The sequence below is a fragment of the Dermacentor albipictus genome, chromosome 2 (genome assembly GCF_038994185.2).
Source record: "Dermacentor albipictus isolate Rhodes 1998 colony chromosome 2, USDA_Dalb.pri_finalv2, whole genome shotgun sequence".
In the NCBI taxonomy this organism is placed as follows: Eukaryota; Metazoa; Arthropoda; class Arachnida; order Ixodida; family Ixodidae; genus Dermacentor; species Dermacentor albipictus.
The window spans coordinates 98,792,733-98,820,597 of record NC_091822.1 but is presented as its reverse complement, the minus strand read 5'-3'; the positions used below and the strand labels follow the sequence as shown (position 1 = coordinate 98,820,597).

Genomic DNA, 27,865 nt, shown 5'->3' with positions numbered 1-27,865 from the left:
GCGTATAACATTCCAGCTTCGAGTCTAAGTCCCGGTTTTGTACTTCCATGCCTAACGAATACGTAGGAGAAGTTACGTAGGAGAAAACAAAAACAAAAACAAAAAACTTTGAAGTGCACGTATTGTCATCATGGAATATATATGCGCGCGCTAAAGACACAGTTCTAAACGCTCACTATACATTAACATGCACTGCGCCGTAATCTACAGTTTACCACAATTGCAATGCAACACATGGGCGGTCCGTGCTCGTGGCATAGGCATCTCTCGTAGCAATCAATATATAGTTACCATGCTGCGGTGACGCGGCCTGTTGCACCTGGTAACATTGTCTTGACCGCTGCGGCATCGCAGGAAATCGCATGATTCGCTTCGTTAAAGCGATAGAGCAAGTTGATTATCAACATCCGACTCCGTCGCTGAGCAGACTCGCCGAAAGATGGTCCGGGTCGCCATTCCTGATGCGCAGTGTGTGGTAATGTACGTAGCGCTCATGATGAGCCGATGGCTATATTCACTATGTGCAGTAACAAAGAGTGAATAATAAACGAGGTCCAGCAAACGTCGATACACATTCACAAGATACGAAATGTCCGATTGAACCGAAATAAAAACGGAAGGAAAGAGAGAGAGAACGCCAACGAGACAGAAACAGACTGGTTAACAGTACTGGTGGGAAGACTAATATGAAACGCCTATAAACGAACGCCTATATACCTAAACGCCTATATACCAGCGAGTGTCCCAAGAAGGCTGGCTGCGAAGTTGCCACGGTAACAGAGAAAACAAAGTTAAAGTTGCGTACAGTTCGTGCGCTAAGATCTGCGTTCCTCATTACGACGTAGCAAATGGCAGTTGGGGGCGAAAACGAAATATATGACTCCCTAAAAGGTAGCGGCTCATTCCGGAGTCGTTTGGGTGCTGAGAATGCCGTACTTGTCCGCTACGTTGACCATCACGATGACCATGCTCAGGACGATGGCCTTCGCGAGCAAGCCAAACAGAAGCTGAAAAAGAAGAAGAGGAGGAGGATTGATCAGTGTATGTATATATATATATATATATATATATATATAACCCGTTAGGAGGAAGAATTACCCGGCGCTAACTCCCGATTTTCCTATTCAAATGCATGTGACAGACAGAAATGCTCTCTCCACAGTCGACAGACGCACGGATTTGAACTTGAATGAAATCTGCTGCACTATAGAGAAAGCTGGGTTTTACCGACTCTAGGAAGCATTATTTCGATTTCGGGCGCCATATAGATTTAAAAGCGAAGCTTTTGTTTGCGAAACTCGCCGAGTTTTCGCGACCGTGAGGGCTGCGGCGTGGCTGTTCCGTGGCCGAATATGCAAGACCGAACACAGCGGTGGACGCGCACGACATCACCGCCGCTGGGTACCTTTCACCACCACCAGATGACGCTCGCCTCCACACATCTGTGAAAGCGGCGGCGCCGGCCAGGCCGATAAAAAGATGAGAACGAGAAAGCTTGCCTGTGCGCGTCCGCGGCACCGGTAGCGGCATCATTGCATTAGCCTCTACACAGCACCTGAATAAACCTTTCCTTGTCACTTTGCGGGGACGCCTTTACTTGCCACATTGTGGGGACAACAGACTCTGTTTCGAACCTTTATGCACTCAAACAAAGCTTCGCTGTGTAGAGAATCTAACTCGTTGGATATGCTGCCTTTTCTTTACTATATCTGCCCAATATCGTTAACTTAATCATACTCAATGCCTTTCCACTCTGTGAAGAAGGATGACCAGCGAAGATGTGTATGTGGAATCCTTAATGGCAAACTGCACCTCCGCCGTGGGTCAGCCCCGCAATGCGCTCTCATAGTTTCTTTTTTCTACACGCGGACACGACAGTGGGGAAAGTAGCCATTAACAGCTTCCCTGTAAAAATATTGGGGCGGGAACTCTACGCTGCGGAATTGTCACATAGTGCGTAACATTCTTTGTAATAATGAATTATGAAGCTTTTAATGTAGCCTTGAAACCAAGGCTGCCGCGCTTTAAGGGATAAGCAACTGCAAAGAATACGACGCACACAGTGACGATCTACCCAGGAAATTTTTGTTTACTGTCATTTTTGTGTTTCGTAAATAAAAGGAAATTAGGGCAGGAATTGCCCGCTGGGAAATTTTCATGTAGTGCCCAGTGTTGTAGAGATGATGATCTCTGCGGCCATTACCAATGAAGATTATACTGTACCCTTGAAACCAAGACAGACGTAATTTAAGAGATAAGCAACTGCATAGGATACCACGCATACTATGAAGATCTCATCACTACACTCATTTACTAGGGAGATCGCGCCGCATATTCCACGCAGTTTGATCGGACTTTGATAGATAACGTAATTATTCGTCGCGCTCTCAATAGTGTAATTTACCGGGTATACACGACTATCCATGTCACGAAGATACCAAAAGAACACACTTCTTTTTTTGTGGTAACACCCAGTACCTGTTAAAGCTAACTGCGGCGAACCGCGTGGGAAGTGGGACACGTACCAGCCTCCAGAAGGACACTCGCGCCAATTCGTGCATCAGGGCGAGCGGGGCCGACGCCGGCATGATGACGTTGGACGAGGCGCCCACGATCACCGGAATCGCGTAATACGTCTGGTGCACGCGCTGTACCTCTGCCTGCGGAGAGGCCGAGCAAGGAGTCTGCGTCAATGGCAGGGTCACGCAGAGGTACGCACATCTTGATCGGAAAGAATTATGCGTCCACCTCCTTTCTTTTTATCTCTCTATACATGTGTTTGTTTTTGATTTTGTTGATGTGAACAGCCAATGAACAAACGGCACAAAAAAAGTAGACGCCATCAGGCAAACCACCGTCGTTGTCATGCGTCGTCGTTTGCTATTACTCCGAGTTTCTAACCATCTTTCATTGTTTTTGTCTCTCCCTCCTTCGCAGTGATGCATTGCCGCGTCGCCTTTCGGAGCCGCTAGTGTGGTTCCGTCAACATGTTTATCGTTTGCCTATTTTATTTTACATAAACATATAAAAAATGAGGGCGATCAAGAGAGATGTGTGGCCGACCTGAGCTGATTCCGTCGAGAACGGCACGTTCGCGCGCCCTCCGTCAACTCGCTCGATCCTTTTACGATTGGTGTCACATCCACTCGAGGAACAAAAGCTCCACCGACATGGCTGACGAATTGCCGAGATGTGGTTGTGCCTGAGCAAGACGGAGGCAAGGACATGTATACAAAGGATGCGAAAGGAGGCTACAGGACGAGGACAAACGGTCCGTCTAGCTATGCCGTGAGGTGCCTGCTTCGTCCGCACTGCTCGACATCGCGGCTTTATTGGTGCGCGCGGTGGGTAACTGCACTGCTCGCGATCTTGCTGATCACTTGGGGCAGTGCTTTCACATACCGATGGTCTCTTCGTAAAGGAATTATTTCACGAAGAGCAGTGGGATGCATGGTGAGCTATCACTGTCTCTCTCTCTCTCTCGCCCCCTCCTTCTAGTTTTGTTTTTGGGAGGAACACGCTTTCCTCAACGCGTGCCGCCAATCTCGGAGACCATAGTCTAACTAACACATGGTCTAACTCATAGCGTATGTTACTAAAATTACTAGAGGTAACTTCAGCGCTGAGGTCATTCAGCTTGTATGGAAATGATAGGTACTACACGAAAATTAGTTTGACTTTCGTGCTTATGCCTTCAGACTTTCTTGTGGCTTTGTCCACTTTGCACTTCATTCTTCTCGATTGGCCTAAATTTTGAAGCAATGTTATTTTTCCCAACGCACAAATGATGCAAAGAGTGTTTGAGACCGCAGGCATGATCACTGCAAATCATGTCATTTTTAAGGCAAAACTTAATTTAGATAATCATTTTGAAAAGTCAGAAAGCCTTTTGACACCAGAAAGAACAAGTCTAGACCACTCCATTAGCTAGCCTCCATTCTCGTGCTGGCTCAACCCCCATACTCACTAGCGCCAAAGTTACCTCTAGTAATTTTTATAAGGAACTCTATAGTCGAACCATATACTCGTATAGTTGCCCTTCAGTCCGCTAGGGCTGCTACTATACCGGCATCCCTTGCAGCAGCGGTGGCGTAAGGAAACTTGTAGCGAGATCAATCTATATCAGGTTTAAGGACGCATGCAGCTGTAATGCAGCCCTGATTTCACAAAATCGTCCGCTGTCGCATGACCCCTGAGGCAGACTCCGCTTAACCCGTGCTCGTCGCCGGGTGTGCCCAGACGTGTAGATGACGGTCTCGTGATCGCTGCATTCCACTCACGATGTTCACCACGACTGGCGCCATGACCTGGACGAGCACCCGCTTGTCCGCCGTTTCGGCCATCACCGAGCTGGCGATGGCCAGCATGAATTGCGCCTGGACCGCTGTGCACTCCTCCCAGAAGGAAGTGGACACCAGCTTGAAGACCTCGTGTGGAATATCGTAGACCTGCAGAGGTTTCATTAATGGTTCGGTCGCCATTGAAATTCCTTACACCTCCGGCAATCAAAGATGAGAATGAGCCTCCATTAGTTAGACCACTAGTTCAAAGGCTTTCTTCTTTGTCGCATGCTCCCAAAAAGGAAATAAAAGGCCATCGTATTTATATCTTCCAGGCCTCGCGCAGCATGCCGGAAGTGGGCTACCTGCTACAAGTGCAATGTATTATTATGTTGTATTACAATTATTATTACTGAAGATTGCGGACGAGCGTCCGAGTGATGGACTAAAGCCAACACTAAACATATGGGATGTTCTGCAGGTTAACTTCCCCACCTAGACAAGGTGCAAGATGGTGCAGCGCCATACAACCGCGGTGCCACGGCGAGGTTAGCGCGCAGCTTACAATGTTGGCATTACCACTCAAAAGCTGTTAAAAAATGCAGCCAATGCAACGAGTTGGCATCTATATACAGCGCAGCTTAGTGTGCGTGCATAAAGAGCCGAAACACGAGTTTGTGTTTATCGAATGTCCGTACCGATTGACACGGAAGGCTTTATTCAGGCTGCCGCGGACGTACGAAGGCAAGCCTTCTGGTTCTTTCTTTTTTTTTTGTGCCCCGCATGGCCTGCGCCGCCACCTGCGCCAACATTACTAGACAACGTTACAGACGTTGGCTTGCGCGGTTGCACGGAGGCGAGCGCCATCTGGTTGTGGAATGCAGCGGCGCGCTTCCTGCTCTGTGATTGGTTGGCCTACTCGGCTAGGGGACAGCTACGCAGCAGCACTCTTGGTCCCAAAAACCCGGATAGGCTTTCAAAGAAAAATCTTCGCCTTTAAAAGCAAAGCACAAGATCGGTGGAGAGGCTCGGCAGCTTAACTGGCATGGACTTACGAATGCTTGCGTAAACTTCGCCAGTTCTTTACACCCTTGATTGTGATCACGCTATGCAGGAATCAGATGCCCCTTTACAATTAGCACGTTTATCTACTTGTAAGGACTACTCTTTATATCACACCTTGGGGGCGTCGAAGTTGTAACCGGAAGACTGTTCAAGCTATAAATCGCGAGAAAAAGCGCCAGAACGACCAGAAAGCGCCACAAAGCGACGACACGGTAGCGCTTCTACCAGATAGCGAAGAGTGCGTCGTCATAGGTCGCCGACACCGGCGTAGTGGCCGCCGAGGCTTGTGTCTCGGTGGCACAACTACAGGATAAAGAATGCAAGTGGTGGGCACATTACGGCCGAGATTCTGGCATCCTGCATTTCTTGCAGTACTTCCCCTTGTGTTTTACGAACGCTATGCCAGCGGTTAACCATAATAAGCAATGTAGTTTCAAGCAATCAGCGCCCAGCTATACACGAAGGAAACGTTGGGTTCAACAAATCACATTACTGAACAAGAAATACTTAAGTCGAATTCGTGGTATCTATCTATCTATCTATCTATCTATCTATCTATCTATCTATCTATCTATCTATCTATCTATCTATCTATCTATCTATCTATCTATCTATCTATCTATCTATCTATCTATCTATCTATCTATCTATCTATCTATCTGTCTATCTGTCTGTCTGTCTGTCTGTCTGTCTGTCTGTCTGTCTGTCTGTCTGTCTGTTCGTCTGTCTGTCTGTCTGTCTGTCTGTCTGTCTGTCTGTCTGTCTGTCTGTCTGTCTGTCTGTCTGTCTGTCTGTCTGTCTGTCTGTCTGTCTGTCTGTCTGTCTGTCTGTCTGTCTGTCTGTCTGTTCGTCTGTCTGTTCGTCTGTCTGTCTGTCTGTCTGTCTGTCTGTCTGTCTGTCTGTCTGTCTGTCTGTCTGTCTGTCTGTCTGTCTGTCTGTCTGTCTGTCTGTCTGTCTGTCTGTCTGTCTGTCTGTCTGTCTGTCTGTCTGTTCGTCTGTCTGTCTGTCTGTCTGTGCGCGTGCGTGCTTGTGCGTGTGTGGGTGCGTGTGTGTGTGCGTATACCTGCAGTAGCTTCGACGAGACTTGGGTTGCCCCGATGAACAAGAGGATGCTCCACGGCACCACTTGCCAGATCTGTCGGACGAAGTCGAACGCAGCTTCCAGGCATGACGTAACCAAGCTCGTGGCGAGCATCATCGACGTCAGCGCACTAAGTAGAGCCACCCTGCACGTGGAGCATGCATTTAGGCACCTATTATTGCGTTTTCTGTTTACTGTTAGTGTTCGCGCAGGGGTTACTGAGCGGGGAAAATGTCAGTGCATTACAGCGCAAACACAATGGAGACGTTGAAGCGCGAGAGGCTCACGGCAACCGCGAGTCAAGCGCTACGCCTAGCAACTGACTTTTCGATGCCTCATCTTAAACATACACCTTGGGCTGCCCATGTTCATCTATGCACTACGCACTGTCTAGTACCAGGTAGTCACGGCCCTTCAAATGTCTGTTTGTATCTTCCCCCACGCCACATCGATTGCAAAATGACTCGCTCGACGCAACACTCGGGTAATCGTCGACGACGCGCCGTCATGTGCTCACGCTTCACCTTTCTCAACATCAACTCTCCTCGGCTTCATCTCTTCCCGCGAACTTGCGCCTTTTAAGCGGAGGCACCGGCGCTGCATAATAGCCTTCGCTTGGACGTAATTGCCATAAATCGACTCGAGATGGCGCGGATGCGATTTGGCATTGACGTGAAATCACGCGTCCGAACACTTGCATGCTACATCTCTCCCCATGCCCATGGCTCAATCGCTGTTGCGTCGTATATCAGGGGGAAAACGCGAACCGCATGCGAACGCTTGTGAGCGTAACGGGCTGACGTACTGAAGGAAACTGCTATCGGCTTTCCTGTATTATGAATCCTTGGCGCCAATATATACACTAAAATCAGTTACGAACCAGTTACAGAGAATGCGTTTCCCTCGGTCGATAGACAATTTCATTATACCAATAAAGAAGCCGATCCCGTAATAAAAAATGGCTGTGGCTTAGCTAAGGTGAAGCCCAGGATGCGAAGCATACTAGCGTTTATTTTAACGCGACAGCGTTAAGGAGCTCGTGTCGCAGAAAAGCCGGTGTCGTCGGCGTCGGCTCAGGCGTGCGGCGCTTGCTCAGGCGCACATTTCGTTGTCGCGCCGAACGCTGCGTTGCTCGACGCTCACCGCGTCCGATGCGGGGCGCGTAGTCGCTGCGCCGTAGCAAAGCCACCTAGAAACAGTCTCTGTAGCACGCCGTAACCTTCGCTTCTCATTCCAACGAGCAGCTCTGTCTCCAGGAGGCATCTCACCTCGTGAGTGTCTAGCAGAGGCAAGCGCAGCTGCTATATATATATATATATATATATATATATATATATACCGCCGCGACGCCGCGAGCGACGGCGCGAGTTGGAGCCCCGTTTCTCCTCTGTCGTGACGTCACGGTGTCACGTGGTATTGAAGGCGACACCGCCGCGCCTGAGGAGCTGGGTTGAGCTCTAGTAATATGCTTCGCATAAAAAAATTACTGACGATTACGATACTCCTTAACGCAAAATTTGAGCGCAGCTGTACACATGTTTTTATTAAGCCATATATCCGCTGGCGCGGACAATCCGTGTCGTGCGGCACGTTGCAAACGGAGCGAAGTGTTGCGCGACTGCCTCGCTAATCGCGGGAGATGGCGAGAGGCAGCGCATGGGTGACGCGTGGGCGCGATTCACAGCAGCCGCCGCAGACATACCTTCGCTCATGCAGTGCTTTGTTTCCGCATATGGTATCGGTGGGCGCGTTCGCCGCACGACATCTATTTACAGACGACGGCAAGCTACTCTGGTACCATCTCGTATAGCGGTAGTCGCCGTTGAGCCCGTCTTGCGCGGCACTACGCGTTCCGCCTCCTAATAACGTTGCACCCTCCTCCTCCGCTTTCCTCCTCGTGCTCTTTTCGCTATCGCGGTCTTTGATTCCCCGCTGGGCTCCACGTTCTCTTTTTCATCCTTCGCTATGCTCGTTCACTCGGTTGCGCCGACGCTCAACGCAGGAACGGGCGCCTAAGAGCTGCAGCATAGTGAATGGATTTCAACAAGAGGGTACACTCGGCGAAAACTGGCAACAGGAAGTACGTCACGCTAGTATTCATGACAACCGTTTGTTCCCGCGAGACTCGGCAAAAAATAATTTGAAATGAAGTTAACAGATATTGTTTTATTATTGTATTCTTTCCCGGCAGAACTAAAAATACTTGCGTATACATTAATTTATACTTTGCGACTTACTTTTCCCTGCGTTACCTAGCGACAGGCCAACGAAGCGCCAGATGTATGCGTCATGCGTCAGACACGCTGCCGACGCGAGCGAGGCCGCCTGCGGATCCGAGCGTTCACGACCCGTCTACCTGTTTTTATTTTTATGCGAAGCATATTACGAGAGCTCAACCCAGCTCCTCAGGCGCGGCGGTGTCGCCTTCAATACCACGTGACACCGTGACGTCACGACAGATGAGAAACGGGGCTCCAACTCGCGCCGTCGCTCGCGGCGTCGCCTTCAAGGCTGACCACGTGACACCGTGACGTCACGACAGACGTCACGGTGTCACAGTTGCGCTTGCCTCTGCTAGACACTCACGAGGTGAGATGCCTCCTGGAGACGGAGCTGCTCGCTGGAATGAGAAGCGAAGGTTGCGGCGTGCTACAGAGACTGATTTTCTAGGTGGCTTTGGCTCAACTCTTGCAAGATGGGCTGGGTAGGAATCGAACCAGGGTCTCCGGAGTATGAGACGGAGACGCTACCACTGAGCCACGAGTACGATGCTTCAAAGCGGTACAAAAGCGCCTCCAGTGAATGCGGTGTTGCCTTAGAAACGAGCTGTTTCTAAGGCTCAGGCGTGCGTCGCTTGCTCAGGCGCACATTTCGTTGCCGCGCCGAACGCTGCGTTGCTCGACGCTCACCGCGTCCAATGCGGGGCGCGTAGTCGCTGCGCCGTAGCCCATTGTCTTACACCCCTTGGCGGGTCGACGGGAACGCTGTCGCGTTCCACTCTTGAAGGCGAAGCAGAGTAACGCATGAGTTGTTTCTTCGTCTAGCCGAACCAAATATAGCCAAGCAATAGCAGTTCACCAGGCTAAACAGTGGTTCAACAACTAATATAAAGGCTAGTATGCTTCCCATCCTGGGCTTAACCTTGGCTAAGCCACAGCCATTTTTTTGGGGGGGATTTAGCCTGGTTTCGTGGGCTCCCAGCATATTCCTGCGTTCCTTCTGTACTTGTGTCTTGGCGCAGTTGATTTGAATTAAAGACTCTTACTGAAAGATGTTTGCGATGCTTTCTGCGAATCCCACATTGTTGTTACTAATTTCGGTAGATTTTGGGCGCGCTCGCTGCGCCTGGTGTTGTCATGCAGAGGAAAACAGCTCGGCAACTTGAGGCTGTTGTTTTCGCGCGTACTGAGTCTTACTGGGACAAGTTCGTGACGTTTTCTCTGACCCTCAACATAGTTGTAATTCATTTTACTATTTTTTGGGATAATATTGAGCCACACTAGCCGCGCTTGTCATGACGCAGCGATGAGCAGCTCGGCCGGGGTTATGAAATTAGCTTGGCGTGTACCGAGTCTTAGTGCGACAACTTTGTGACGCTTTTTATGGCCCTGCCACAAAATATGCCTTCTTTCGGTACTCACGCTTGTCGAAAACGCGATGAGCGATTGACAAGAGTGATAACATGGGGGTGCGTTGCTTGCGCTGGCAGAACGTGCAAAAGATAATCCCACAGAGCTCAAACACCAGGGATTTGTAACTCAAAAATTCTGTGTTCCGAGGGACTGAAAACAGGCTTTTCACCCAAGAATTTGTCTTGAGTGCGAGTAGAAGGAATTTTGCGAGCATTCAACATTGTCTGTTTGAGAGCCTGTGTTGTGGATTTCTCTGTGTGCACGTAGCGTACTATCGCGTGTGTTGAAGCCATGTTCTTTTTGAAACGCGCAGTCGCCCATTTGATAATTTTCTTAAAGTGCAGCATATAAGGCCCGTGAATGGGGGAATGCTTGCAGATCGGATGTTTTCGTGGTACGCATGTCACTGTTCGGAATGAGTCGGATATTGTCTATGCCATGTGTGTAAAAGCAAATTGTTCTTGTTTGTAATGCCGCCCATTCACCACTTTGGCACTTTTCACCTCTATACGCATTATTCCTAAAAGGTGGTAAAACCAAAATGGCATATGCTTGTAATTTAATTTATTTAAGCTGACGTCGTCCAGTCGAGATTTGTACGCAAACTACTGCTGCTTACGTGGTTCCATAACGTTGGATGAATGAACAAAAAGCCCGGAACGAGCGTTTATATAGGGTGAAATAAACAGTTCCTCATATCACAAGGCGTTAGGCGTCTTCTTCGTGAAATTGCACGAGGCACATATTCTAAGGAGGTATATAAAAATCGTTCGCAATTATTTTTCACTTAACAGCACAAGTATTCCGCAATAAGAACGGGCGTGGGCGAGCATTAGAAGCAAAAGCAAAAAAAAAATGGCTGTGGCTTAGCTAAGGTTAAGCCCAGGATGCGAAGCATACTAGCCTTTATTTTAGTTGTTGAACCACTGTTTAGCCTGGTGAACTGCTGTTCCTTGGCTATATTTGGTTCGGCTAGACGAAGGAACAACTCATGCGTTACCCTGCTTCGCCTTCAAGAGTGGAACGCGACAGCGTTCCCGTCGACCCGCCAGCGACTACGCGCCCCGCATTGGACGCGGTGAGCGTCGAGCAACGCAGCGTTCGGCGCGGCAACGAAATGTGCGCCTGAGCAAGCGTCGCACGCCTGAGCCTTAGAAACAGCTCGTTTCTAAGGCAACACCGCATTCACTAGAGGCGCTTTTGTACCGCTTTGAAGCATCGTACTCGTGGCTCAGTGGTAGCGTCTCCGTCCCACACTCCGGAGACCCTGGTTCGATTCCCACCCAGCCCGTCTTGCAAGAGTTGAGCCAAAGCCACTTCTCCTCTGTCGTGACGTCACGGTGTCACGTGATTTCATGGTCACCGCCGCGCCTGAGGAGCTGGGTTGAGCCCTCGTAATATGCTTCGCATAAAAAGAAATGCAGTGCTTATCAGCGCCGCCGGTTCAACGCGTTCCAGCTAGCGTTCAAAACGCGCGCACCCAGAACTGAAATCGAAGGGTGGTTCAGGGATTAATGCGGGCGGCTTGGTGCGCTGCAGTCAATTCGTCCGCTATTCTCTATGGCAGTGTCCGCTCTTGTTAAATCCCTCTTCTATGGCTGCGCTGTAAAATACCCCTGGAGTGTCCATATGTTTCTTATCGCAATGAAAGACGTTGATTTATTCTACACTGAACTGTTGAAACGAGTGTACCCACATACGAATTGTGCTTGGAGCCAACCATCACGGCAGGGCCACGAGATACCACTTTGCTTAACCTAAATAGTTTCTCAAGATATCTAGGTAGATTATTTTCCACTGTTTCTTAAAATAATAACATCTAAAAAAATTACTTCAGCAGTGCAATGCAGTTGTGCACCTAGCATGAACTTGTTAACTAATGAATGCTTGAAAACACATGCACTGTCTATCGCTAATACAAAATAAAATTTAAAAAATAAAATTTGCGGAAACTGCTCTGGAATTGTGTAAGTATGCGTCAGCTTATCTGCAAATTTCAGTTGGCCGACCGCCTAATTTCAGGTTGGCCAACACCAAATTTCAAGCTAACCAACCCCCAAATTTAGGTTGACGCGCCTCGAAATTCCAGTTGGGCCACCACTTAATTTCATTTTGGCCGAAATCAAAAGTTGAATTTAGCCCAACCTCAAATTTCAGTTGGCGCACCCCAAAATCTTAAGTTGGCCCACCTCCAAATTTATCTTGGCCCACCCTCCAAGTTGTGGTGTTCACCCGCGACGCTCACGGCGCGCCGGACGACCACCACCGCGGGTTCGAGCACTCCGAGCCGCCGCGCGCGCAGGGCACCGCGCGTCCGCGCCTGCTCCGGCCCGCTCCGTGTGCCGACGCGCAGCTGCGCGCGTACGCGCCCCGCCAGCCGCACAGCTTAGGGGAAGGCGAGACCGCGCGCGCGCAGCAAGGGAGACCCTAGGCAAAGCTCTCGAGAAGACAGAAAGTACATTTATTACACTGGGAGTCAATACAAAGACACGTTTAACATAACACAAAACATAGCCGAATGGTCGCCGGTGGCCGCTAATGGCGCACCGCGACAGGGAGAGAAACAAAGAACAAAGAAGTCCCAGCAGTAAGAATTTGCCTATCCTTCGGTCAGCGCCTGCCATCGTGCGCCCCACAGCAGAGAAAAGGGAAATAGAGAGAAACGACAGACGAACAGACGGGGGCACGATCGGCAGACGCTGCCTCAGGACATCGAGACGACGGAAGAGTGCGCGCACGCCCGCCGAGGCCGGGACCCCGACGAGCCGGAGTAACCATCGGCCAGCGGCGGACAAAGGGGGCCGCCGCCGGCAGAGAAGGAACACGTACGCACCTTCCGACGCCCCGATGTGGTCTCCCCGGGCGCCCGTCTTGCGCGCGCTTACCCGGAGTGCACGCAAGCAGGGCCCGAATCCCGCCAAAATGTCGGCCAATGGGGATAGCCTGTTGACCTTCGCGTGGGCGGGATGACAGCAGAGCGACAGTGTTTTATGACCCGCTGCCACCCCGTCCAGGCAAGGAGGAGAGGGACACGGAGCCCCCGGCAACACAACGCAATGGCCTCCACACAACCATCGCGAGAGCCCGAAAAACGCTGCTCGAGCCAGAAACCCCACATCCCTCCCTCCTTAAATGCTCCCTACCAATTCAAGGCTGGTGGCTCCGATGTCAGCCAAAGAAGAAAAGAAAACAAAGAACAAAGAAATAGTAATTACATTGCCAACACCGGAGCCACCCATTGGCAGTCCGAACCCAAAATCACCAGCCCCCCAAAACATAACCAAAAAGACATCAAAGGAAGAAAAGCAAGCTACTAGAACAAATCAAATAGGGACGTCTGAGCTACACAACACCAACACAAAAGAAAGTCCACACGAACCCACGCCCCAACGCGAACATGCAAAACAAAAGCATCCACTGAAGAAAAGGCAAGAGCAACAACAAAAGACAAACTCTCAGAGACACAACGATACCCAGACACAAACGCGGACAAGGGAAACGACAAAACGTTGGCCCACACAATCAATCAAAACACAAGAGAATAACAGATGGCCAAGAAAATGTACAGAGAATGTCCGCGTTAAATATCGCCGGCGAGCACGAACAAAGCCCGCATGCCACGCGATAAATCGCCGGGGAGTCCAAACACCAAGCCCACATGCCACGCGTGCGACTCCAAGCCACCCCAGCAGCGTCCGGCAATGGCCTCTGGTGCCGGTGCCTCTGGCGGTGTCCGCTCCATGGTAGAGCCATGATCCGCGCCAATCGTCGTGACCGCACAGCCCGATCCACAGCCCCACCGTCGCCAGGCTTCGATCCAGGTCGACATCACCCGTTGACGCAACATGGCAGCGGAAACACACGCGAAACATTCTCGAAACGCGAAACACATAGATACAAATAAATGACTAACATAAAAGCAACACGAACGATACCTAAGGAAACACATACACAAAAGCAAAACGAAGGCGGCTAGGTAAGACACAGAGAAACGAGTAGCCTAACAAAGCAGCACTGAACAAAGGGAAAACAAGGACAGAGAAAGACGGATAGCAGCCTGCCTGATTTCAGCGAAGTGAATAGATGAGAGCTTTTTGAACAGAAAGGGGTGGCTGATCCAAGGTTGTGGATCCGCATAGGCATGCCTCACCTCAGTACAAATAGTTACTCCGTCTGAGTTCAGCCGGACACTGTAAACGTGGTCTTCACTAGCGCGATGACATACGACTTCGACGCTAGCGGAAATTCCTTCCACGGACGCACACTGTCCATCCGCGAAACCAATCAAAATTGACTTCGAATACGCGATGTCTCTTTGATGAACAGACGTGGAAGGTTCGGCGATAGACGAAGAGTCGCTGCACGCCGGGCCAAGTCACAGCGCGAATCGATTTTAACGAAAACCTTGGCGCTGTGATGACCGTGCGATACTTGCCGGAGTGGTGCTAAATTGCGTTTCTCCGGCTCCGGGGGTTACCACCTTGAACACAGCTTTTACATTGCAGTTTCAGCGGGTGGCACGCGATCTTCATCGGCCGAGCTCGTTGTGACCCCGCAGAGTGAACCCACCCGGGGCAACAGCGACACACGCTGTATCCGGCCCCGCGCGCCCGTTGCAATACCAGCAACGCTACGGCGCCCGCGCCCGTGCAATACCAGCCACGTTCCGGCGCTCCGCCTCCCTGAGGCCGTCGAAGAACTATTTACAATTATTTACAAACGGGTCACACTGCGGTCCCTTCGACGCTCTTCGGGCCGTTTAAAAAAATAGAAAAGACAGTTCCGACATCCTTTGGTGGGGGTGCCGGGTTTCGTTCCCCCGGCTGGCTTTCCACCCGGGCTGTCCTCCCCGTCATCGCCGCGGGGTAGCGGGGGAGCGTCCCCTTCTGCGCGCGCGACGGAGGGATGCCCGGGGCGCTTGCCTCTTCGCGGAGCGGGCCTGTTTCGTGGCCTTTGTCTCCGCTCGGCTATGCGCTGCCAGCTTTGCCCTCAATTGGTGGTGCAGAAGGCACCACCACCAACCGGTCTTCCTAAAGGTGACAGAGGGCATATTAATAGTGCGTCAGCTATCATGGCTTGAATTTTGCGAGGAAAGGCGCGCATCAACTGAGAACTGCCGGGCAAGCCACTGAGCCGCGCCAACAATAGCAAAAACCGAGAACTTCCGCAGAGTTAGCCGGCCTTAGAGGCACTGTACCCGAGCAGTCTGCGCAATGAGCAGCCGCCAGAATGGTAATGATGCTAGAGACCCACGAAAATCTGTCGGACTCACCGAATCGTTGAGCAGATGCAAGGACGGAAAAGTCAGCCCTCCCGGTACGAATCGGCGAGACCTCCGGCCCCGCATGGTCTCCACAATCGATGACGACTGCAGCATCTTGGCGGCCACTTGACTCCTTTCCTCGTCCGCGCTTCGCAGCGAGGAACTTCGAAGCGGTGGTCCGATACGCTTACCACGCTACATTTACTGAGGCAAGGTATGGCAGAAAGAGCGAGAGGAAAATAGAGGAATTCGGCACACAGGGGAGAGACATGGCTCGGTTAACAAAGCACGTTCGCAACGCAACCTCAGCAACGCAGCGGCCCGGACACTCGGCCAGAGGCTGATTGGGCCCCTGGTCCCACGTTGGGCGCCAATTTGTGGTGTTCACCCGCGACGCTCACGGCGCGCCGGACGACCACCACCGCGGCTTCGAGCACTCCGAGCCGCCGCGCGCGCAGGGCACCGCGCGTCCGCGCCTGCTCCGGCCCGCTCCATGTGCCGACGCGCAGCTGCGCGCGTACGCGCCCCGCCAGCCGCACAGCTTAGGGGAAGGCGAGACCGCGCGCGCGCAGCAAGGGAGACCCTAGGCAAAGCTCTCGAGAAGACAGAAAGTACATTTATTACACTGGGAGTCAATACAAAGACAGGTTTAACATAACACAAAACATAGCCGAATGGTCGCCGGTGGCCGCTAACGGCGCACCGCGACAGGGAGAGAAACAAAGAACAAAGAAGTCCCAGCAGTAAGAATTTGCCTATCCTTCGGTCAGCGCCTGCCATCGTGCGCCCCACAGCAGAGAAAAGGGAAATAGAGAGAAACGACAGACGAACAGACGGGGGCACGATCGGCAGACGCTGCCTCAGGACATCGAGACGACGGAAGAGTGCGCGCACGCCCGCCGAGGCCGGGACCCCGACGAGCCGGAGTAACCCTCGGCCGGCGGCGGACAAAGGGGGCCGCCGCCGGCAGAGAAGGAACACGTACGCACCTTCCGACGCCCCGATGTGGTCTCCCCGGGCGCCCGTCTTGCGCGCGCTTACCCGGAGTGCACGCAAGCAGGGCCCGAATCCCGCCAAAATGTCGGCCAATGGGGAAAGCCTGTTGACCGTCGCGTGGGCGGGATGACAGCAGAGCGACAGTGTTTTATGACCCGCTGCCACCCCGTCCAGGCAAGGAGGAGAGGGACACGGAGCCCCCGGCAACACAACGCAATGGCCTCCACACAACCATCGCGAGAGCCCGAAAAACGCTGCTCGAGCCAGAAACCCCACAAAGCTTAAGTTTCCCCACCCTCAAATTTCAAGTTGGCCCACCCTGAAATGTAAGTTGGCCCACCCTGAAATTTAAGTTGGGTTACTCCCAAATTTACGTTGGCCCACCCCCACATTTCAAGTTGGTCCACCCCAAATATTATTTTAACCCACCCCCACATTTCAGGTTGAGCCACCTGCAAGTTTAGGTTGGCCCACCCAAAATTTCATTTAACCCACTCCAAATTTCAAGTTGGCCCATCTCCAAATTTAAGAAGACCCTCCTCCATATTTCAAGTTGGCCCTCCAAATTTCAAGTTGGCCCGCCTCCAAATTTCAAGTTTTCCGGCCCGGAAACTACAGTTTGCCCACCCCTACCATAAGCATCAGTATGTATTTTCTGTGGAGCCCTATGTAACCCTATGGGTCTTCTTTTAGATCAATTTTTTTGCTTTGAATTGTCCCTGATCGCTTATAAATCAACCTATCATCTACGTTTACACTATTGTAACTATTGAAAGCCTTAACTTCGCAAATTGCGCATTTTTGTGCAGACGCAAGCCGTTACACTTTTCGCGTGACGGGCCCTGGGGTGTTTGCCAAAGAATGCTGAGGCATAAAACGGGGTCAATATAATACTGGAGAGCATTTTTTCTAGTTTTTTCTTACTTGCCTTCGTTTTCGATTCGTGCTCGGTTTCTTAGACATGAACATGCACAAACAACTCGCCCATCTATTAGGAAATTTGATTATTGATTGACAGTTTTCGAGAATTTCGCGTCAAAATTAACATATACGAAGCCTTAGTGACATCTCGAGTTAAGCGAGGCGAAACCCGTCGCTTGCTATAGTACCAACTATATTGAGAAGCTGGTTAATGGATGCGCATGAAAAATAAAAAAATAGAAAGAAGTGTACTGTGTCAATTTTCATTAAGAAAATATTTTAAAAAGCACGGCTTGTTTCGAACGACCCCTTGCCCCCCCCCCCCCCCCCCTCCGCCTCCCGCCCAACGCGTGTTGAGCCAGGTTTCGTTGACAAAGAATGATTTGAGAAACGCTATGTCGAACGAGACACTGCAAGCTCTCCTTCACCTGAAGCTTGGTCTGGCAGAGAGTGGGGAGTGCTGCGAAAATTTTCAGCCAGATGAACATTTCTGTCGCGTTTCAACTCGGCATTTCAATATGGTCCATGTGACAGTGGAAGTTAATTCGAATTGGGCTAGATTGCATATTTCATCCATTTGCGTAAATCCCCAGTGTGAGAAAAATCAACCGGTACTCTACACAATGTCGTTTTTTACCCCGCTCTTTGTTTTAGTCAAGTAGCTACATATTACGTGAAAGTTGCGATTGTTTCATGGTACTTCTTCAACGTTGCATATTACAATGATACGCTCTGTAAATATATGAAAAACGGTGTTCGTCCAGAGGGAAGATAGCAAGGCAATTGCTCACCAACGGTCGGCCAGTGATTGACTTGCCAACGTCAGGATGATAACTCGTCGCTTTTCATACCGTACAACTTTCTTCCCTATAAACTTTGTGCGTACGAGTAATTGCAATTAGGGCTTACTTTTTATATGCACGTACTTTATTATCATTGTAATTTCTATTTTGTTGCCTTACAAGTCATTACATTGTGCATTGTTCATGCGTATTTTCCAGCTATGATGAAGAAAAAAACACTGCATCCGATACACAATACATGCATGCGGTAATGTTACGTCCATATTTGATTGTTTTGCACACATCGCAGTGGTGGTTGGGCAAAGAGTTCTTGCCAGTTCGGAAAGGTACATATAGAGTTCTACTGATTTCTTATTTGGATGTGTAGTGCTTCAATTTCTTAGATAAAGGTCTTTACTTTGTACTTCATGACAGCCATGCGCGACCCGTATAAATTGATTTTGTGTGTTCCCTAGCGGAATTACATTTATCTATCTTTTTTTGAGTCACACTGAAAGTAAGGTGCGGTAAAATCTTTTCGATACGAATATTACCTGGATAATTTCCAGCGCCGTAGTGTAGGTGACAATTAAAACTACAAACTTTAATTCACCTCTAACGTTGTGGGTCGCTCTGTTTGTTCCCATTGACAGGCTACTTGCAGTCACAACTGCCGCTTCTTCGCACGAGAAAAGCGCGAGGATTAAAGTTTTCTGCAGAGCCGATTGTGCCTCGAAGCGGCAGCATTTCCTAACTCAGAGTCGAGCTGCTTTCGAGTGAACTGAAGAAGAGAGCGGGAGAGAAATGTTTATTTTACGACTCAAGCTTAGGGAACGCATCCCTCTTTTAATTCCTTGACCTCCTCGGTCTCACTCTTGGGCACGCGATCGGGAACAGCCAGACTGATCTTCGATGTTGGAGCTGGCAATAGTTAGCTTGACTCATACACAAAAATGCCTCGGGTACAGCGGGGCTTGAACTAAAGTCAACTAAGATCGTCGTAAATACAAATAACGTCATGAGCAAATGGAAAAAGAAATAGTTGCGCTCGTTGTAATAATGAGTGGTGTACAAACCCACGTCTGAGTGGCAGCTCTCAAGAGAATTCTTTTCGTAGATCTTGAGGCCAGTGTTGTGCTGGTTGCGTGCGGCAGAATTAATTTTGGCGCCGACAATGCGCGGCGAGATTTCGACGCCATTTACACCACATATAAGACACCTGTAGAACATCATCAAACACCTAGGCTATGTTTTTGGCTACTCTTCACCTTTGAAAAAATTGAGTTCGGCTATTTTCGGGCTACACTTTGAGATCGTTTGGCTTTTATTCTGTGGGGCCATCTGGCAACCCTGCTCGCGGATCAAGCACGAGCCATCTCGACGTCGCGCACTTCGGAGCGTGTTGGTGGCATCCGGATATTTTGTGTGTGCCAGGGCGTCGAGATATAGACGCTGTTGTACGCGCCAACGTGACGTAGGATGAGGGCGCGCATGCGCTAACGCTACGTAGGGCTAAACACGCTCCTTGTGGCTCACCGGTGGTCGATGTTGAGGAGATATGAAGGCAGGTACGTCGCCACAAATACTGCCACGTAAGCAGCGCAGGCAAATTGCACGCCTCTGCGAACATAAAAAAAAAGCGTAATGTGCAGTCATTATGTGAACCTTCACTCCTTTAATTGGCGGCAATGAAAAATAACAGTGACGTTAGCCAAGTTGCGCCAGCGTTAATGTGGCAACCTTTGACAAGGACTGAAATTCCTGTACCTTTAACCGGGCGTTTACAAATTTCATGACTGTGGCCTGCTGTTTCTAATGTGCGTAAGCGCTTGTTGATGAACCATAAATTCCATAAAGGATAAGGTGCCATGGCACAATGAAAGTCGCTGTTAAACCTCGAGTTCGGGTAGTTCTTGCTACTCCTAATAAATAATTTAGTGGGTTATGCCCTAGAGTTATTCAAGAACAAAGCATAACACAGCCCTGCTCTAAGAGGCATGCTCGTCGTTAAGGGTGCGGTACGCGGGTTGTATATGAAATCCCCCCTTACGTGCGTCCACTGTTATATAGGACAAACGCAAACGTGTATCAGCGGCTACCTACGTGACCATGCAGCTTGGCCTAATGGCTCTCCGCACAGTCACCTTGTTACCCGTTGTCAGAGCTGAGATTGCATCCGGATCTTTGAAAAGCGCGAGGTAGTTATCAAGTATAGCGCGAATAACGGGCATGCGAGATTTTGGAGACCTTTAGCATTTCGGACATGCGGGAGGTGTGGATCAACTCTCTGACCCTTTTCGTATAGTGACAGAAGAAATAGAAGATATGTCCTGCTGGTTTCTGTCCCTCGGCGACGTGTCACCTTCCTCGAGCATTTATATGCCACTTCACTAAATAAAGCATTTATTTGTTAGTCTATGCCTCTATTATTTGGTTGTAAGCCTTTGGTCCTATATGCTGTTGTGCCATTACCACAATCCCGGATTCCGAATCTGCAAGATGCAGAATCTATCCTGCGAGCGCCCAAATTCTCCCTTGACAAGTCAAGATGCTGAGCCGTCAGGCAGCGGTGTCCTGCGAAGAAGCATCGGCGGGCAGCATGTTCAAACGTGTCAGCAAGTGCCAGACAGCCCGGCGCCGCACCTCCTTTTGCCTGGAGGTCACCGCGCGCGCGAACTTTGAACCGGCTGGTTGGACCTCTCGGACGACCGTCGAGTGCTGACTTTGTATTGGGCCGTTTGAGTGACAATGGTTCTCGGGGATTGTAAAGCGGCGAGGCGGACGCCTCGTAAACCGGATCCGCCGACCCACCTGGAACCAGTGCCGCTCTCGACTGGAATGAGATGTGTCACGCGTTTTCGCCGGACGTCGCCGTGCGGGAACAGTCGCGTTTGCTGTGAGCACTCGGCCCCAGTGCCGATCCGATATTGTCCTGTATAATGACCTGTATATAATGTACAAAGTCCCTTTTGTTATTCTCATCGACGCCTGGCTCGGAGTCTTCGCTACCAACGCTCTGTCACGAAACGGGTGACGAGCGCTACGGGACCACAAAGTCGTAATAGTGGTGCAGCGGTGCAAAGTCGTAACAATGCCTCTTTTATCTGTCCGGTGTCACGCTGTTTAAAATTCTGTTGTTTGACAACGTGCACCTTTGGGCACGCTAACTCAAGGGTGAGTAGCGCTATTGATGCCCCACTTTGTATAATGGCGCGGGCTATTTTATAATAATGAAGGCCGCCGCGCCTGGAGGGCGAAAAATGCCACTGCCCTGGTTAACGGCTGTAAGTACTGAAATTAGTCGAACCCCACCACCCGTATGATCTGAAGGTCCTAATACACGTAAACGCTTTCTTACTAACAGGCATTGGAAAGCCAATTTATCAAGTTTAATTAAACTTAGCGAACGGGCATTTAGCGAACGGGCCATTTATTGCTTATTTAATTAATAATATACATGGTGTCCCAACTATCATGCACCACGATTTCAATATTTGCCAATGCTGGGTAGCTGGACAGAACCAAGGGAATGTTGTGTGCCGTCGATTGGAGATATTGAGATTAGTTTTGGCATTCAACCTAATTACATAGTTAGTGTTAATTATAAATTCAACTTCTCAAACATTAGCCTTAGATGAAAAGTGTCAATGAGAAAATTGTAGAGCCACACGGAAAACTCCCGATACAGCTTTCTGTTTCTCAATGCGTGCTACATAAAAGCATGTTTCTCGAGCGTGAAAGAAGCCCGCGACTACACGCAAAGTGCCTCGAGCGGCCAGCCGCGCGACAGGCCGCTTAAGACTAATTACGTCATTAGGCGGAATGCAAGAAATAATCTGAGTATCTCCAAGTGACGGCAAACAACATCACCTTGGTTCTGTCTAGATACGTGGTACATGGATATCTTTAAATCTAGGAGCATGATAGCTGGCATAGCCTGCATACCATATGTGTATATTGCTTTGCTCACCCTATACAAATAAATACAAAAGATGTATTCCATTCGCACAGTAAGCAAGGAACCAACACTGTAGCACTGGAAGGTGCACGGCGTGTCTCATAATCAGAAATTGGTTTTGGCACGTAAAACCCCATAATTGGATTTTTAACAGCACAATGCACCACGGCCAAAATGAGGTGGTAGTGTAATAACTTTACCTCCATGCACCTGACGACATCCTGTTTTGTAAATAGCCAGTAAAGAAAAATGGTCAGTTGCAGTATTTGCCGCGGCTAGAAACAAACTTGCAAACAGATAATTACGAACATTCTTTTTCCACTTTTTTTGCGAACTTTTGCTACGGAGTTTCCGCGTGCTATATGCCTCGTGTGTACCGGCGGTACGTTATTATAGTTATCTATGAGAACCATGTTTTATCATGTCGCGGCATGTTATATCAGTCGTGTTATCAATCCGCCTAATCGGGGTCTCACCTCTGCCGCCGCTGCCCGTATGCGCGCTTCTCGCGAGCTGCTCTCTTGACGGCCAGGTTCTCCGACGAGTACGAGAATTGTGGGCATTCCGTAAAATTCACGTTAACTACCTCTAACCTTCTATAAAAACCTCTCTAGAAAACCCGCTGAACTTCGCTGTCAACTTTTCCGAGGTACTTATGTGGTTTCCGTTTCCCGATACTCTCGTGTAACTTTTGGGCTTCGACGATTTCTTTGTTTCTTTTTATTCAAGCACATGCGTAATGCACGTGTTTCATGGTTTGGCAAACGTTCAGATGAGTGAGCGAGTGATTTCTTTGAATAAAACTAGAAATCTTGGAAACTCCACCTACTAAGCTCCTACACACGGTCAAATGATTCATGCTTATTAACTTCATTTTTTTTACCGCAACGTTCTCACTATAATCCTATGAAAATTACGTAATGATGGATGGTTTACCAATGATCCCAATTCGAGAGTGAGAGATTTTTAACTGCTAGTCGTAACCGGAATTTCTTTGCGAATCGCTTTTGAGTTACCTGTGCGGTTGTGCAATTTATTACTGCATATGCTGCTGTACTGAGTTCACGCTACGTTTCTATGAAAATTACTTTCTTCATGGAGAATTTAGCCGTAGTGGCTCACAAGTTCAGATCGAATCGGGTTATGACTGCCAATTGTAACAGCAATCACAAGACAATTCCTGTTGCTACTAACAGCTATTGCTCATGCAGCTGTGTCAATACGATGCACAGCAATGTTGGTCAATGCAAAAAGAAAGAAATCGCAGATACATGCAAGTGCAAGCCATTGACATATCAATGCGAACGAAGCTGTATAAAGGAGCTCTCGTGCCCTTTGGAAGTTTTCCTATCCTAGCTGGCCCTCGCCCAAAACATTGCAAACGTCTCACATCATTCGGCAGAATTTCCTTCGTTATACAGTAAAAGCTCGTTAATTCGAACCGCAAGGGGAAGCCGCTTCAGTTCGAATTAACGAAAGTTCGAACTAACGAAAGTGAAGGAGAGCAACAGTACACTACGATTTGGAAGCAGTAGGGCGTGTGAGAAATTTGCCGTGTCAGAAAGTGATGGTGTGTGCCGCGGGCACACGCCATCTTCTAGTCGAAGCTCTGGTTCCGACTGTACCACACCACCGATGTCCACCGAAACGAACGTTAGCCGAGGCTTAACACCATCACAATGAATCGCGACGGCCGATACCTCCTAAGCTGAAAACAGAGGTGCACAACCGAAGAAGACTGCCGAGACAAAGACGCTGAACATGTGAAGGTGGCGAAGGGCCTGATTCGTTGGTTCTTGATTGCAAGCGCAGTTGCGACGTACTTGATTCGCTGTGCTTTGGCGCTTGCCGTGCCATCTCCGCACAACATTAGCAGCTGTACAAGATTTGCAAAACCTACGAGATTCGCAACGGGCAAGAAGTCTCGGAGGTTACGTAGAATGGAGAGGCGGCAGCCGCCGTTGCCTTCTGGCTGACCGCGCGTCGGTTAGCTTTTTTTCCGATTTTGCCTTCTCTCGCCGTTCTCTCCGTTTCGGAGGCAATACAGCCTTGTGTGTAGGCAGTAGGCGCGTTTCTCTGGCCGTGTGCCAGGCGAGCGTAGTTCGAATTATCCGTGAGGGAACCTTCTCGCGTTCGAATTAACGGAATTTTTTATACATATACTTCTGTGGAGCTTGGCCGGACCAAATCGTACAGTTCGAAATATCCATAAATTCGAATTATTGAAGTTCGAATGAACGAGCTTTCACTGTAACCTAATGCTTTAGGTGGGCGCTTCGCAATATCAGAGCTTAGTACTTTACTGTAAGCTGCATCCGACGTATGTTCTCGTAGTCTGCGCTGCTGGCTGTTCTACGTCGACATTTGATGGCGACCGACATGATGGCGATCCTCGAACTGCGACGCGCCGCCGCAGTTCGAGGATCGTTGAGGAACTCCGGTTAAGACGCCAACAGCTACGAAATTTTGGGTCGTGTAAGAAAGCTTAGGTTCAGATAATGTAGATTCAGAACAGTCTAGGTGCAAAATTACGCGAATGAAGAACGAGTGAATGCGCCGCGAAAGGCTAGAAAAACTCGGCGTTCACGACAGCGGAACTGGAAAAAGGAATGTCCGCCATTATAAGCTAGCCAGAAGTGACGTGCAACCCGGACTGCGCGACTCCCCGCAGTGACCTCCGAGATTAGTCACCGCCTCCGGCCATCCGCGGGGCGCGTAAGAATCTCAGAGGCGGCATGAGACGTGCATTATAGCCGCTAACCACTAGGGGCACGCGTAGTCGGCTTGGGCGTTCTTAAATGCCTGCTAATAATAATAGCAGTAACAAGAAGAAAAGCCAGGCAATTACCACTCCCGCAAGACAAGTTAAATCTGTTTCCCTTCGGTCTTTTAACAGCTTCGCCGCAACACTTGCAGAAATCTGCGAGAGGCCCGTTTACGAAATGGCCGCATGCAATGGCTGCCTCACTGTGACCTGACGTAGACCAACCAGGTGACCGCGCTGCAGGTGACCAGCGCCAGCAGCACCCCGGGCAGCGTCACGACCGCCCACGTGACGCCGGAGACGGAGCGCTGTGCCGCGCGCGACCTGCGACGCGAGTTGCTTCGTCACTGCAACGCTTGATAAGTCACGTGGTGTTTCACAGAAGTCCCAACTTATTAGTCGCATGCTTAGCGAAAGCTTCCGTCTTATTCGTATGAAACAGCCTCGCATTTTATGTATGCGATATATATATATATATATATATATATTGATAGGAGTATCATACACCGCATTAGATTAGTACAATCACTAACCCCCGCATGCAGAAATGCAACTTAAGTCGAAGCACCTGCTTGCCTGGATTTAGATGACGCCTGGCGTTAACGTGCCCAAAGACGCTCGCTGCGTTTCCTTCGGCGCGTTCCCGATAGGCGTCACTCGGATCAAGTCAAGCATGGGCTTCAACTTAAGTTGCATTTCTGAACACGGGGGGTGATTTCTTGTCTACCCATTAAACGTTCGCACAGGGTGAATATAATTCTGTACGTAATTTGTATTTGTGCATATACAATGCAACAGTGCTTGCAAATTGGCAAATAAAAATACGTATGAAGTGCACCATGAGTTCGTATTATTACAAAGATATCATTTTATTCTTGGAAACCATAGTCGCAGGCGAAGATTGTGCATATTTATGTAGGAATTTGTATCGTGATTTTAACTAAGGCCAACTTATCTTGATTGGGCTTGATATGGCACTTAATTACAATAGGAAGCCACTGCATGAGTAATGCCGTGCATTAGCAAAGTAGTATTAGTGTAGTGGTAGTAGTAGTACTCGTCTGTTGTAAATAATGATAATTATTATTATTATTATTATTATTATTATTATTATTATTATTATTATTATTATTATTATTATTATTATTATTATTATTATTATTATTATTATTATTATTCACGTACTAAACACATCTTTGTGTTTTGGCCCAATCAGTGGAAAGGAGCATTAAATGTTTTCTGTGGGATATTCCTCATTATACTGAACAATTTATCGAAAACCCCCTGCAATTTGGGCCACTTCGTGACCCATATTGTGCTTGAATATACGTAACATGTGAGAGATTGCAGGTAGTGAAATGATGGTTAGCACTTGAACTGACCGTGTTTACGTTCGTACGTATACGCAAGCTTCTCGAATTGATTCTCAAGCATTCGTTGGGCTAATAGCTGCCAGTTGTGCTAAATTGTCTTGAGGAAGCCGAGTGGTCTCCAATTGAAAATCACAATTTCTTATTTGATTGGACTGTTGATTGTCAACAAACGAATCGGCTATTGATTTTCACTGTAAGTACTTGCTGGCTAGGCTAATAGGCTCTTGTAAATCGATAACCATATGCAACTATGTAATTTTTCCACAAAAATGTTCATTAAAGTTTGAAATGTCAGACATGTAGGAAAGGCTTCTTCGACAAAAGACGTGCCCTGTCTTATTACCATCACTCCACCTTAACATTATGTCATGATGTACTTGCCATGAGCAGGGAAGTCCATATAAGAACGTGCACTTAGATAAAGAAGTTGAAAGTTATCTTCTTACATTGTGGTTCTAAAATATGTCACTTTTTATCGGTGCTCTTTCTCAGTATGACAGACCAATTATCCCCAAATTACTGCTTCGGTCAATTTCGTTAACTCGAGCGGTACCTTCTGCGGCGAATACCGCAAGTCTCTCGCCAAACGTGGACACCTGAACTATTACTCGCAGAAAGGAACCCTCGAGTCATCAGCACTTGGTGTTACGAAGAATTCCTTCCAAACAAAGATCCAGCGAGGACAGTCGCCTACAACATGAAATGCTGGGTGGGCAAAGAGTGAAGACGGCGACACGGATACGTCCCTTTGCTTAGCACTACCCGAACAACATTCTAGCACGGCCATGGGTACAGTGTACTAGAAGAGTTCCCATTCCCTATTCTTCCTATTGTTCCCTATTCTAGTACACTGTATACCCATGGGGAATGCAGCCATAGTGGGACATTTGCACTTACGCGTGAGAGACGCCTCTCAGCGTCTGCTTGTTGCCACCCGTATGGAAGCTGCAGATGTTTCCCAGCACGCTCATCAGCGACGGGCCCAGAATGAAGGCATTGTGCACATCCACGCGACCGCTGCAAAACCAGGGCCCCGTACCACGTTATCACGAACAGAATGATGACCGCAGTATGTCGCTATTATGCTAAGCGGAAGTGCCACGTGTGGTCACCTACGTGTGAGAAAACAAGACTATCTAGCCTTAGCTGGCTAGCCTATTGATGAGGACACATGGTACTTTTAAACGTTCCTTGGTTCCGCACTACTGCGAAGAAGGAGACAAAATTCACGAGTAGATTTTCTTTGGCGCCCCGTACGGCCCAGGGCGATGTCCACTGATAAATTGAATGCTTGAGCATTTGGATCACGTGTTGACTTTTCCCTTTGGCAAGCATGGAATAGCCTGGCTTCGGGGCAGATTACTTGTGGCGGGTGGCCCTGGCAACTTTCTACACACATTTTCAGTGCATTGGCACGCCTTCATGCCACCACTTGCAGCTCGAGCGCAAGCAAACTGACAACCGCTCATTGAAGCGTCCTCATTAACAATGGTGCGCACTGTACGTCTAATTCTGCATTGCACTCTGACGCAACGGTAACGCGCTCAAGTGTGCGCAGTCGCCGGGACGACGTTGCGTCGGCGATGATGAGAGCCTCGACATGCAGCCCGCTGCGCCGGCGTAACGAACGGGAACAGCAGCGTTGGACGTGCTCGGATGCACGCGATGCGGAGATAAGAGCTCGATTGCCAGAAAAAAGAATCTCAAACTTGTATTTTCTTGAACCTCAGGACGAATGAAACCTCAAATG

At 49.2% G+C, this 27,865-nt stretch overlaps 1 protein-coding gene across 1 annotated transcript; it reads right to left on the bottom strand.

The window, feature by feature from the left end:
* Positions 1-462: 462 nt before the first annotated feature.
* LOC135915925 (uncharacterized) lies at positions 463-27,128 on the bottom strand. Its single transcript, XM_070533004.1, has 7 exons — positions 27,013-27,128; positions 24,947-25,066; positions 19,557-19,640; positions 6,409-6,571; positions 4,281-4,448; positions 2,526-2,660; positions 463-1,007 (listed from the first exon to the last, which is right to left on the bottom strand). Exons 1-7 carry the CDS (start codon positions 27,084-27,086, stop codon positions 900-902), a joined length of 852 nt encoding a protein of 283 aa, XP_070389105.1. The 5' UTR covers positions 27,087-27,128; the 3' UTR covers positions 463-899.
* Positions 27,129-27,865: the final 737 nt, after the last annotated feature.